Source organism: Ambystoma mexicanum, chromosome 4q (assembly GCF_040938575.1).
Source record: "Ambystoma mexicanum isolate Mex_15411 chromosome 4q, UKY_AmexF1_1, whole genome shotgun sequence".
In the NCBI taxonomy this organism is placed as follows: Eukaryota; Metazoa; Chordata; class Amphibia; order Caudata; family Ambystomatidae; genus Ambystoma; species Ambystoma mexicanum.
In genome coordinates this window covers 794,129,624-794,144,309 of record NC_090928.1, presented here as the reverse complement: position 1 = coordinate 794,144,309, position 14,686 = coordinate 794,129,624, and the positions used below count along the sequence as shown (strand labels likewise).

The window sequence follows — 14,686 nt, the reverse complement described above, 5'->3', positions numbered from 1 at the left end:
AAACCATCAAAGGCACACTTATCAACACTAGATCACTAGCCGCCCACGCACTAGACATAGCCGATATCATCATGCGCAACAATCTAGACCTCATAGCTATTACCGAGACATGGATCCATGCTGCATCTGGCCTACCCTAGCACTAGCCATTCCTAATGATTACACCATCTATCGCACAGACGGACAACCAACCAAAGGCGGCGGAGTAGCTATTCTAGCCAGAAGCTCCCTCAACATAAGACATATACAAAATCAATCACTCCCTTCCACTGAATTACTCACACTGAAATTATCCACATCTAGCACAAGCACTATCACCACCCATCTTATCTACAGACCGCCGGGACCCATTTCATCATTCAATGACGATATAGCTCTCCTCCTTTCCAACAACACCAAACCTAACTCACAGATTCTCATTCTAGGCGATTTCAACCTGGGGTACAACAATGAGAAAGATGACAATGCTAGCACAGTAGCTAATACGATCCCAGAATGAGGACTTGCACACCACATTTCTCAACCTACACACAATAAAGGCTGCATCCTTGATTGGATAGCAGACCTCAACTGTAACACCACCATCCTCTCCAACACACCTTGTGCCTGGACTGACCATCACCTCATCACCTTCACCATCAACAAGGACAAACACACACCAGCGCCCCCTCCCAACGCTCCACTCACAAGAAACAGTAAAATTATTACTGTTGAGAAGCTTATGCCATTGCTCCAATCCATCATCGATTTACCATCCACCATTACCAACCCCACAGAACTAGTAGACCTCTACAATACTACCATCCTCAAAGCCTTGAACACAGTAGCACCCCTGAAACTAAGGAAAGCCAAACCTCGTGCGCATCTCAATTCCTGGTTCACTCCTGAACTTAAATCCCTCCGAACAAAAAACAAAAGACAAGTCGAATTAGCTTGGAAACAGTCGCCATCGACTAAAAATAAAACCTCTGACTCCCTAGCATCCTCCAGCTATAAGTCAGCAATCATCCAAACTAGCAAAAAATATGTTCAATGAGAGAATCTTCAATGCCAAATCTAACACCAAAGAGCGTTTTAACATCCTGAGAGACCTCGAGTCCCCATCCCCTATCCCTAATACATGTACTAAAGACATAGCTTGGTGCACCAACATACAGGAAGCACTTCTCGGCAAAATTGCAATGTTACAAACCAAAATTGAATCTAAAAAAGACAGTCTTGCCTTCAAAGACAATCCCACTTCTCCCACCCACATCCTACTGTGGGATATATCAACCCACTCATCCAAGCCCTGCAACATCACTGTGCATTGCTGGCAGCAGAAACATCATAATGGCCGCCGGAAAGCATGCTGCTCGCCAGAAATCACCAGAAATTGCGCAGTGAAAACCTGAAAAATAGGCCACCATCCACTTTTGCCTATCTTAGTGAGCACAGGAGATCAATGCCAAAAACCACCATTGGGCTACCCACAAAGTAGCCTGAAACCACTTGGAAATAGCAATGCTGATTGAAAAAAAATTGATTGTCAAAAATTGCTAAAATCATGGCTCACAAATCACCTAAAAGATCCAACCTCTTTGTTGGGTGTTCCACATTATTCTACTGCAAGAATCCACACAAATACCATGTCAGCAAAAATCATATGTTCTCAGAACAAAATCCTATTTTAAAGATACTTGATGGAAAGACAGCTGTCAAAATGGGTGTAATACCGTTGGTCACCTCTACCAGAAAACCTGCGTTTTAAAACCATTTTTTTGTAAAGTTAAACAATTGAACTCAAACTATGCCAAAGAAGAGCATTCCCTCAAAATGCCACATAAGAGTGCCACTCCGTGATTTCATGTTGAAAAAGACTTGATTTAAAGATATGTTAAGTTATAAATGTTCTTTTTTTCACAAGGAACTATGTTACAATTGATCAGAAAGTAACCTGATGCAGTTAAAACTCCAAAAGGCTTGCTTCCCCTGAGAACCCTTCACACCTTTTCCCTGGACAAAGGAAGCTTCCTCTGCCCTTGGCCAAGAGATTGACAGGATGGTGTAAACAGGAACTAGCAGAGGCACCCTGGCCTGTTGCTCTCAGTCAAGACAATGGATTCTTTGGGATGAATGGGGAATGCTAATTTGCGGTTTAACTGTGAACAAACTGCTGGCAGGAAACAAGACATGTGACCGTCTGAGTCAGCCCAGCTCTAGGAGGCGGACCAGACTGAGATGTGAATTGAATTGAAAGCAAATGTATGTTTTATAAAAATGCTTATAACAAATTGTACCGAGCTGACAAACATTTAAAACTTTGAGAATGTTAAAATGAAAAATTCACTTACAGTGTGAGACTAAGCTGAACTTCGTGCAATGTTCTGAGACCAAACCCCAGAAATATTCATATTGTAGCGACTGTATTTATGCCAAGAACCGGAAAAATTACGGAAATGTGACCAGATAGGGTGTGCAGGCATATCTAAAAATTGGTGCAGAAATAATATTGGGGAACCCACCAAAAGCACAAAAAGTGTTCATTTCTGAGCCAAAGCTCTTAGGAAGAGGAGAGTTGAACAGAAATGTACCTTAGTTAATCTGTCATGTGATTTATGGAGTATTAACAAGTTGTGTATATTGTAAATATGTGTTTTATGGAAAATAATATATGCTGTACAGACACAAAGGAGAGTGTTCTTACCCTAAGCCATAAACATGACACAGGATGACACACTACACCCTTCTCAAATTAGGGGACAGGGAATCCTCTAACCTATCAAATTTTTAGAGGGTTGGGCATAGAGAATCAGCCTCCCCACCCACTTTGGAAATACATAAATAAGGACTGCTGGGACAGATGGGACACTCACTTCCCACTAAACTGAATTCTTGGCGAAGACAGAGACTCTAGAACCAAACTCTAGAACTTTGAAGCAGAGAGGCCTAATCCAAAAGCTGAACCCTTCTCAGCAGGCCTGCAGAATCTAGCAACCTGATTCTAACCCCTATATTGCCAAGGGGCTCTCACATTCAACAGCCGGGCTGTGCTGTTTTGCTATTCTAGCCAAGAACCCTGTGCTAGAACCAAGGTCCAGACCCAGAAAGCAGAGCTGTATCCAGAACCCGCCAGATCTAGTCCAAGAGGCCATGCAGACCGCCATGCTGTGCTGAGCGCAGACCAGAGTGCCTGATCCTGTCCGGTGGCGTGTGAAGCCAAACCCTTGACCAGATCCTGACGGGGCCCCTTCCATTCCCAAGCCTAGGAGTGAGTATCTAGTCTAGAACTGTGCATAGTCATCTCTTAGTCTAAAGTAATCTTATTTCAACCATTCCACTTATCCAGAACTGCATTATAGAATCCTGTGTCCATCTTGTTGATTCTAAATCTGTAAAGCGCGATCTGTTATATTTGAAATCTTGACTTCATTTCTGAAAATCTACCTTCCCCAAAACCTCCATAACCTTTGAACAGCACGTCCTAGAACCGGAATTTAACCGTCATTTTGAAGCTAAGACCCTAAGCTTTCCAACGAACCTAAAACGACATTCCAACTCATTATAGTTTTTCCGTAAATGCTACTTGTTGAATGGCCTTGTAATTAGGAGTTGGCGAAATGGCTCCATTTCATGAAAGATGGCGGATTCCAGCCACAGTGTATCTAATCTGCCAATTTCACCCACGGAACGGAATTGACCGCTTTCCCTGCCAAAAGGGGTGGGTGTTTATCCCCTTACATTCCGTCAAATTAAAGTGAGATTTGTGTGTATATCCGGGGAATCCAAAATAATTCAATTGCTGCACCAAAACAAAACTTCAAAGGATGTGGTGGAAAAGGTAGAAACCCTCCAGCCAGCGCAATGGATTTATTGGTGAATTTCGCCAGTTATTTTTCGCCAGCTGTAATTTCACCCAACCCTACTTATGTCATCATTCTTAATAACATGTTAGAATGTTGTACAATAAACTGAAACAATGTAACGGCAGAGTGTTACATTCGGGCTGGATGTGGGACCCTGCAAAGTAAACCTCTTCCTACATGATGCTGCTTCTGACTTGGCTTGGATTTCAAGAAATACAAGGGAGACCAAATGCGTTAATTAGCTAACCTTGACACCTGGCTGAATAAGAATTGCTTCACTCTGCGGGAGAAGGAATCTATGTTTTGTTAAAACATGCCTTCCAACTTTCTGGGAGAAGGCGTTTGTAATTTATGAACTTCTCTTTGGGGAGTGTTTTTCTCAGTTTTGGGCGGTGAGCTAGAGTGAGAGCTGAACCACAGCTCTTCTGTTTTTTTTGTGGTGAAACGATCTGTGCCCATTATGTCACCCACACATGTCTGCATTGTGCACAGTATAAATGTGTCCTATCTTGTTAGTATGGAGAATGCTTTATTGCACAAATATGTTGGTGTTAACAGGAGCAGGCCTGTTAGCTCGTGTTTTTTTTTTACATCTATGGGGATTTGAAACTGCATTGCTTATTTTGTTTAGAATGCATTATTATATTTGAATATTTATTTTGATAGATTTTTTAGACTCCTTCTTTAATGTGTTGTATGTAACCAACCTTTAAAATAGATTTTTGGCGATTTAACCACGGTAGGTTTTCTAATAAATTACAACCTCGACCATGCCCTACGGTATCATTTAAAGGAATGCCGGCGCAAACAAACTGCTAAATATCAAGGGATTGCCCAAAAACATCTCGAGCCCTTCGTGTATCCAAGCATTTCATTATGAACTAAATGTTTACTACCCAAATCTTTCTCAAAACAGACCAATTGATCCTAAACATATTAAGACATGCCCTTCTTAGCTGCATCATAAACTGTTGTCCACCTACCAGGACTGACAGTCACTCATGTTATCACAAAGCATTCTCTCACACCCTCGCTGTATCTCTCTTTCCTACCCTCTGACCTCCCACTGCCCCTTTTTCCTTCCATACACTAGCATCCATTAGGCCATTCCTTGAACTGCATAGAACATGCCTCTTTTGAAGGTTGCATGAGCTTGTTGGGCTAGCTAGACACTTCTTAAACTACCTCCAAATCGGTTTTGTGACCTGTTTGTGGGATTAACTCTGTTTGGGAACGTGTATAAATGAGCATTAGGACACATTTGGAACACATTTAAAGCGTAATGGGTCATATATAATGGGCAAAAAGGTAAAGTTTGCATCTCATATGGGAGGTAGAAAAGTAGTGACATGCAATTTAATAGCTCCTGGTTGCACAGAATTAGCTCCTGCTCACTTGGGGATGTCAAATAGCCAGGAGCTGACTTTAGCTCATGCTGATTGTATCCTTATTTTGGTCCCTGCAAAACACAGGAGATGAGTTCTTTGCAGGCTTGTCCACCTGAGGGTCCTTTTGGTTAACTTTCCGTTGATGAAGTGGAGCACAGAGAACGGAATAGACTCTGTGGTGTGAAACTAATGGCGTCTGCTTAGGCATTAGATTTTAATGTGGGTAAGAGCTGGAACTCTATGGATTACCATCTGATTTTTAGAACTAAAATATGCAGGCAGAATCCATTGGAAAAGGCTGTAAGGCTTGTCGCCATGTCTGTGGTTGGTGACTGCCATTACTGAACAATTGGACTTGCATGCCTGTGATCTAAGTCTATTTTCTGTCTGGAGGGGAACAAGGCATAAGAACCCAGGAACTGCCCATATTCCTGTGCCTTTTACTGCCCATATCAGAATATAATGAAAATCTGTTGGAGCAAACCGAAACCGTGTTGCCGCCTATGCCGGATTTATCAGCTTTTTCAAAATGAATCCCATGGTAGCAATTTATCCAGAGAAATTATTGAAAACATATCTTACAAAATGCAGAGAGGGGTTTTGCAATATGAGGCTGTTAGGGAGAAATGTGCTAATTCCTCTCTACCTTAGAGACCCCCAGCTCTTTTGCTGGACTCTAGGACTTTGATTCTTTACCTCGAGAGAGTGAGACTCTTTTTTTCCCCCCACTCTCTCATGTATTTTTATGTGATTTGAACTCTGTGTTTCTTTTGGTTGTGGAGTCTGACAAACTCCATAGGCATCATCTTTTTACATTGTGTCACACAGCACCTTCAGTACAGTGACACAGGGAAGTCTTTCAGATTTCCCCAAGGTTTAAATACCTTCTCTTGGATAAACTACCGTTTCCAAGAGCAGTGAAGTGAAATTGACTTTACTTACATTGTAACTTTCTAGACCCAGCACACACTATCTTACAATAGGGTGCTGGAGGGGTTACTTAGTATCCCCTTTGTCTAGTTTCTCATGTAACATTTTTATGTTCTCCTTTCCTCGATGAATGGCTGGTGGCAGTAGTTTACTTTTAACTACCGTGGTGTGCATTTACCACGGGTTGCGTTCGCAGCTGCAGTAAAGCACCCAAGGGTGCCATTATTGTCAAAATGGCCGGTCTTCTTTTTTTTGCCATTTTGTTTTGGAAAGGTCCTTCTTGAGATTTACACTGCGCGCCAAACCAGGTTTGGTCCCTTTGTTCATGTTGTCTTTGGTGGAATTCACGAGTGTAGCCCGCCTCTGGCTCCAGGATGTCTGGCGGGGGAAGGAAACGAGGGAGGTGCCCGATACTCCCTGTGCTTAGTCTCCTAGGAGACAGAAATGCACTCTTAGGTGATTGGTCGGCTGGCTGTCTGGCAAGGACAGCCACCCTGCTGGAATGATTGGGAGAAACCTGCATAAAAGGCAAGGCTTTTTGGCTTGGAAGGTAGAGTCAACCACTGGACGAAGGAATCCGAAGAAGAACTTGAAGAGGACGCCTTCTGCAACTCCTGGACCGTTGGTTTGCCCCGTGAAGCCCTGCTGCTGTGCTGAAATTCCAATTTCGTATCGACTAGAGAAGCCCTGTACAGACGACTTCGCCCCTTGAGTTGGTGGGACCAATCAACTCCAAAGTAAGCCACCTGGACATCCTCTCAGAGCTGGTTGACATTCCACTGCAGTTGCTGCTGGAACGGAATAGCCAGGGAGAGGAACACCAGATTGTGTGCGTTGCTTTTATATTGGGAAAGGGCTCCAGGAAGATCCTCCGGACTCCCAGGATGCAGGACTGATTGACTTAGAGCCACCTCAAGAGTGCTGGACCCCAGATGCAAGGAAAGCCCATCTCGACAGCCGAGAGTCTGCTGTGTTGCTATTTGCTTGGGCGCGAGGAGCTGAAACCGCAAAGTGCAGCTGAATAGAAGTTGGTCCTTTTCTGTTGCCAATAGTCCCGTTGCAGTGCAGGAGTCCTCCTGACGTCCTCCCTCTTGTCCCCATGACTGAGGCCCAGGAACACAGGATCTGAGCGCTGCACAGGAACAGAAGCCAACCAGAACCCCTTTTCTTCTAACCAAAGGTACTGTACAGTCTAAGAGAATTTACCTCTTGTTGTAACCTTACTTGTTCTCTCTTGGCCCTCTTCCTGCTCCTACCTGCAAGGCAAAAAACCTCACGATCATCTTCGACTCCACACTCTCCTTCTCTCCTCACATATCTGACGTCTCTTAGAAGTCACACTACCAGCTGCACCTCCTCAGGTGTATTCTTCCTTTCCTCTCCTTCCTCCAGAAGCTCACTGTCTCCAGAGCCCTGGTTCTCTCTAAGCTGGACTACTGTAACAGCCTCTATCTAAATCTGCCTGCCTCTACTCTCTGCCCTCTGCAACTCATCCAGAACAGGACTGCGAGACTTGTCCTTGGCCTCAAGCCCAGGGACCGTATCTCTCCAGGACTGAAATCTCTACACTGGCTCCCAGTGGCTGCGAGGATTAAGTTCAAAACCCTCTGCATTGTACACAGGGCCTTCTGGGCCTGGGGCCAAAATACCTTCAACTCTCTCTTCCTAAATATCTTCCTTCTCGAGCTCTTTGCTCATCCGCCTCCAACTCCCTCAGGGTCAGCCGCTTCTCCAAGCAACGAGTTGGGGGTAGATCTCTCTCCACGGCAGGGGCCTCCCTCTGGAACAGCCTTCCTGCCTCCCTGAAACTTGAAGAGAACCATCCCCGGTTCCGGAAGCACCTCAAAACCTTCCTCTTTGCTTCTGCTTTCTCTCCCCCTCTCCCCTGCTAACTTCCTGACTGAAATTGCACTGAATCTGCAACTGGGCCACTCTCACTGAACTCGGTCCTTGGCCTAGCCACTCTCCCCTTGTACTGCCTCCCTAGAAACCCCTGCACTGTGGGACTGTCTCTGTATCCCTACAGCCCCCCTTCCCAGCAGTTGTCTGCACTTACCTTGCCACCAGCTGGCCCTTATTTATCTTGTTATTCTACTACCCCTGTACTGCACTTTCCCCTCTCCCTTTCCCCCCGCACTTTTCCCTTCCCCTCTACCCATGCACTTGCGTGATCTGAATGACACCTGGCCTAGCAGGATCGTTGTCTGTCTTCCCTTTGTTCCCCCTCCCTGCCTCGTCGCGCCTTGAAACACTTGTTTATAGGCGCGTTACAAATACCATATCATATCATATCATATATCTGCTAAGACTTGTCTGGGTTGCTCTGTAGAGTTGCTAACAACTTCTTTACTTCACAAGCCTAATCAGCTTGTGGCCCTGCTTTGATTTCTTCTTTTCTACAAAGACTTCTAAAACATTGTGCAAGACTTTTACATACCTACCAGAAGTGTTTCAACTCACCTAGACTTTTGCCCAATTGACTTTGGCCTGACCTGGCTCCCTGAATGACTCTTCTTCCCGCTGACATTGTGTTTGGTCTTCCTTCCCGGAAGGGGTTTACTAACTTTGCTTAGGGGGTTATCAAAAGTACTTACCTGCTTAAGAATATTTGGGTGATCTCTTGTTCTGTTCTAATATTTTTCCTTTGACATAATCCTAAAGTGTCCTAGTTACTAAAGTCACCTGAGGGTGTAGGACGTGCCTGTGTGCCATCCCAAAAGGGTACTTACTGATTTAGAACATTAAGAGTGTGTATTTTGGAGTGTATTTGTGTGTTGCTATTATATTGCCCCCTTCTGAAAAAGGCTTACTCTAACTGACTGTTAAATAAATTAATTGTTTAATCAAGAAACCTTGTGTGTAAGAGTTTATTTGAATACTTGTCACTGAATCTCTGTGCAACTTCCCTACAGCTCACATTGACCCCTCTTGAGATAAGATTGCCTGCTCAACAAGCTACCAACCTGTGTAGTACAGACTTATACCAAAGGCTTGGTTCTTATTGCCAGGAGGTCAGGGTTGTGGTAGTGCACCCAAAGGGTACTGCATAAAATCTTGCCTAACGGAAGCAATCTACATAATTTCAATGTATCACCTGTTTGTTTGGTCGTTGAATTGTGGCATTGCATTGACCTGTTAATGTCCGCAAAATATATTTAACCAAACATTTCCCTTACTTTTCCTTCAGATCGCAGATAAGCGAGTGTCAAGGAACCATGGCCTGCTGGAGGTAGTAGGTGAAAGACTTCGCATCAAATCGGTATTTTCCTTTTTTGTTTGGTTGCCACATTATAAACTTTCATTGCCTTTAAGAAGTAGATGTACCTTAAAATAATGGACATTTTGCCCTTGGTATGTATGAGCACGTCCTAATAAACTGTTGGGATTGAAACCTGGTGTGTGACCTCAAACCTTTTGACAAACCTTTAATTAAGCCTCTGGTTTTAATTAATGGTCCTCTTTGAACCTTGACATGTTGAGACTTGCCCAACAGAAACGTCCTCGTTTTCAGTATTTGGACTGCCAGGGCACATCACAAGTCTGGACACAGTGTACATAATCACCAGTGTGGTCTATAAAACCAGAGCCATTTGTTTTTGCTGAAATGTATAGGTTCAAGGCTTTCTTTACTGAAATAGAAAAATGTTCTTATATTGCAGACCCATGTAATAAAATGTTCCCTTTTGGCGAAAAAGACAACTAGCCAACAAATTTAATTGGATGGGCTTTCCTCATATCTAAGAAAGTTGGGCCAAACAGATTTTTTGCTGTATTTTTCAGTAGCTCTAGGTATTAGGGGTGAGTGTATTCTCAAAGGTTGTAATTTTAGGGCATGGTCATCGAGTTCATTGATGCTTTATTTATACCTCATAGACACACCCACCAACTAACATCAAGTTCCCACTTTTTTAAACATGTGAACCGTAAGATCTGGTTAGCGCTATTGAAAGTGTGACATGAAATGCAAAAATAATTCACCATCTTCCAAATTTTAGTATCTAGTCCACTCGGTCAAAATCACACATTTCCTCCCAATGTCGAAGATGGACTCAACATTCAATGACAGGCTTGAAAATGAAGTATTGTTGGAAATCTTTATGGTAAATTGTTAATATTGTAAGCCTGAGATGTTTACTAATATATGTTTGTTATGCACATGGCTTTTTCAGTTATTTCCACATTAGTCCAACCCGTTGCCCGTGTTTGTTACTCCTGTATGCAAGATGCCAACAACCAGACGACAAATTGACAACCCTGTAGGGAAACACCTTGGTGCACCTCTTGCAAGGATAACAGAGTTTTATTTCCCAAGTAAAGTCATAACAGGTCAGTAGGTGCATTCAATCCCGACTGCCATGGTGCGCATACTGGTTTCTTCTAGTAAAATAATGCATTTTAAAGGGCAGCACCGACACCATCATTCATGATGTAAACTATAAACAGTATGATTTCCACTTTCTTATTGGTACATCCCTATATACATAGCGTCTGTCCTTTATCGACCTCCAGATGATTGGTTGCTGGGTCTTGTGTCGCTCTTTGTCCATGTGGTCCTTGGCCTGGTTACTTTTCCACCATAGCAACACAATTGGTTCATTTGGATAAAAAATCCTTCCCTTCACATTTCGTCTGCGTGATATGCACCTGGTAATTAGACATGAGTTCAGTGGATTCTCTTGAGGTCAAGACTGCTCTGAGAAATGTGAGAAGCTTTGTTCAATCCCAGACATCCAGTTTCCCTCAGTGTGCCTCCCCATTGTTGGCCAGAATTTGCGAGCCTCAACCTGCACATCTTGCGGTACAGATTACAAAGCATTCTGATTGTGCTCCCCCTTGGTATCTTCCCCCTTACTGGGTTGTTCTCTGCGGACACACTCATCAATCGGTTACTGAGGGATTCAGGAGTTTGGATAGAGGTGCCCTAAATACTGAGATCCATGTTTTGACAGCTCCAAACCTCTGCCCTGCCTCCCATGGGATCGTCATTCTGGGATAGGCGCAAATGTACCCTGGCTTAGCTGTTCACATTTCTTTCAACTGACATGGGCCGACAGTGTGGACAATGGATGGTGTGTTTTAATTGGCAAAATGACCTTCTTTCCCACCAGCTGAGAGGGGAACGGGGATGAGAATTTGCACTGATGCCGAACATCTCTAACTATTTTCTTCTAGCACTGGGTCCTTACCATGCTGGCCCTATCTACCCGAAATAGCTGTGGTTCAGCATATCTCCCACTGGAGATATTGACTGTCTATGGCCCCTACATCTATTACATTACCCCTTGCATACACTTCCCCTCTGCTACCTCATGTTACTCCTTACAGGAATTTTTACCGTCTAGCTCTGTCTGTACCGCTTCAGAAGGAGTGCGAACTGGGCATGGATCTATAATTCTCTCAATCCTCAGAAACCCTCGGGATCATCTGTTTGAACCTGCCCATCTTTTGTACCACGAGGTGTGCCATTTACCCAAATTGGAACCATCATCATTGAGCTGTTTGGAAGATTCTTTGCACAGCATCGAAGGATCAACTGGCAGGGGCAGAGCATCAGCAACAGAAGTAATACAATGGAGACCAAAATCTTCACTAGTGCTCCCATCCAGGATGGAGCCGGGTAGAACATGTTGTCGAACCAGTCATCTGTCCCTTCCACCCTCAGTTTACATATTCATCTTTAGCTTCTGCAGGACCCCTATAACGTGCGTCAGGAACCAATTTTCTGCATCATTTGGGGATATGTTGGTACAACATGATGATGCAATTTTTCTAAAGACCCCCCCCCCTTACATGGCTGTGAGGAGATCCAGGGCATATTGATTCTGGAGTGTCATCAACCTGATCACCCTCATCTCACTCTTAATTGCATTTAGTCCTTGTTCTGTATTGTTGGCCAACTCTGGATCACTCCCCATCTCACTATTTTGCATTTGCTGCAGCCTGTATTCCTGGCAACAGTATTCGCGCGAAGAGTACTTCAGCTTTGTTGTACAGCCAATATTTGTCAGGGATTTCTTTTAGAAATTTGGAAGAGTCTTCAGCTAGGTAGTTGGACGGCCTCTTTTGTCGTCTGAGTGAACGCTTCTTTCTTCTCACTTGCGGGGCTTAGGGTATGGGTTGTTCCGGTTGTGTTGCACTGGTTATTGGTGTTAGCACGAGGTACACTTCTGGAACCACAAGGATGGCTTAATGCAGGATGACCAACATACCTGTGCCCCCCATGATGGTGGGAGGTGCAGATCCGCCTGCTGGGCGCACACCCAGTACCTATTCATGAGTGCTGCAGTGCCCTTTTTGAGATCTTGTATGTATGTAGTCTTATTGCATTTGCTGTTGTTTCCTATGAGAACAGTTCTGATTCCTTGAAAACACACCTGGTATTCTTCCTGCATTTGCACCTTCACTGGAGTTTCTTTTGCTTTGATCCATGTTAGTTTGGAAACATGTGCCGTCCAGTTGTCTTGGCATTTGTTGTTAACTTCGCATATCAGTTCTTCACTGAACCCAACGACCCCCCCAGCTGTGCAGCTAACTTCAAATGGATTGTGTCCTCCAACGTATTTCACATCTTTGACATGTAATGTCCACAGCTGTGCACTTCGGAAACTTTTTCAGCAGAGGGCGTCCTGCGTCGATGATGTCGGGTCGATGTCCCTCGAAGGCCTCAGTCGAGGGCGACGTCCCGGATTTTATAAATAGGGCGCACGGCGCCCGTTGCCTCAGTTCAGTTTTTTCCGCAAATGTGTTGCTTCGTGAAACTCGTCACGCCCTGTGTGTTCATCGTTATGATGTCTTTCTCTTTGACCCCTCCGACTCCGCAGTCTGGCTTCAAGACCTGCTGGGACTGCAAGTCAAAAATGACGATCACCAACCCAGATCGCATTTGTTTGTGGTGCTTGGGTGAGTCTCACGACACTGACGACTGTTCGAAATGCCAGTCGCTGACTGCCAAGGCCTTGCGGAAGGGGAAGCTCCAGGTAGGTAGGGGCTCTAAGCCTACTAAGTCCCGAAAATCCAAATCGTCCAAAGGGGTTTCCACCGACGACTCGAGGGGTGACTCTCTGCGTCGGGCGGAGGCCCAGGGATCTCGGTCCCGGAGTGGTTCCCGTCATTCGTCTTCCTTGTCCCAACACTTAGGAAGCACTGTCACCGGTCGCCTTCCCTGTCCTCCTCGGAGGATGTTGCCTCGAGGAAAGTGGCATGCCCAACAAAGTCCTTGATTCCGGAGGAGTGGGCTGCTTTTAAGGAGCAGATGTTGACGATATTCCAATCGCGGGGCACGGTTCCAGTCGCACGCCTTCAGGCTCGGGTCCGTGACGTGACTCGCACAGGGAACCTTTGAGGTCCCATTCAGACAAGGCTCAGGACAGTCGCTAGAGACATGCCTCTAGGTCTCGGTCCTCGTCCCCAGCGAGACCGCAGCAACCTACGAAGGGCTTGATGCTGGCATCAACTCGGTCGGCGCTGTGTCCGTCCGACTCGGACGTCGATGCTTTGCCATTTTATCAGCCCACGGTGCTGTCGGCACCTGTGCTGACGCTGAAGCCTTCGGCGCTCACAATCTCCACTCATGCTGAGTCTTCATACAGGAGGCTCATGGCTAGGGTCTCAGAGTATCTGGGCTGGTCCAGTCCTCCTGAAGACTTTGTACAGGATGATCTAATGGACATCTTTGATCAAGGTCCGTCCTCTGACCCGGTGTTACTGTTTCATCTCACCTTGCAGAAAAGGGTGGCAGCTGCTTGGCAGTCCCCGGAATCTCTTCCGGCTGTTAATAAATCTTTGACTAAAAAGTACTGCCCTTCTGCTAGCGACCCCAACTATTTATCCACTCACACCACTCCCGAGAGTTTGGTGCTTCAGGCTGCTACGTCCACCTCGAGGCAGGCGGCGTACCCAACTATCCCTCCGGATAGGGATGACGAACGCTTCGACGGTTGGGCTCGGAAGGTATTTTCTGCGGGGGCATGTCATCGAAATCGGACAACTCCACTTGTGCCTTGGCGAGGTTCTCACACTCTATGTGAAACTGTGTTTCTTTAGCGGCTGAGCATATTCCCGAGGGGGAAGATAGGGACGTTTTCCTTGCTCTCGTGCAAGACGGCAAGGATGCCATGTGCGAATCCCTTCAGTCGGATTTGGATACGGCCGACAGTGTTAGCCAGTCCCTGGCTGCGAGCACCGTTAAATGCTGATTTGCGTGGTTGGGGAAGTCGGGTTTTGCTCCGGATGTGCAAGCCCGTCTTCTGAACATGCCCTTTGATGGCTCACATTTGTTCGGCAACAAGGCTGACGAGAGCCTTGAGAGGTTGCAGACCTTGAAAGCTGCGGCAAAATCTTTAAGCGCAGCTGTGCGTCAACCTTCGCCTTTTCGTCCTAGGGGGAGGGGAGGTTTTTATCGTTACTACACCTCCTTTGGTAGAACGAGAGGGACCGCCAGTCAAAGGGGCCAGCGAAAAAGTACCCGTGGTGGTCGGGGAAATCGTGGTGCCAAAGCCCCTCAGGCAGCTGCCTCTTTGCCTT

The 14,686-nt window shown here is 45.5% G+C and overlaps 1 protein-coding gene across 2 annotated transcripts in view; it reads left to right on the top strand.

Moving 5' to 3' along the window:
* The window catches only part of APLF (aprataxin and PNKP like factor), a 960,891-nt gene that overhangs the window by 174,192 nt on the left and 772,013 nt on the right, over window positions 1-14,686 (top strand). For both annotated transcript variants that reach the window (XM_069608357.1, XM_069608358.1), the window contains exon 2: window positions 9,351-9,422. In XM_069608357.1, coding sequence (XP_069464458.1) covers window positions 9,351-9,422 — 72 coding nt within the window. The remainder of the gene's footprint in view (window positions 1-9,350; window positions 9,423-14,686) is intronic.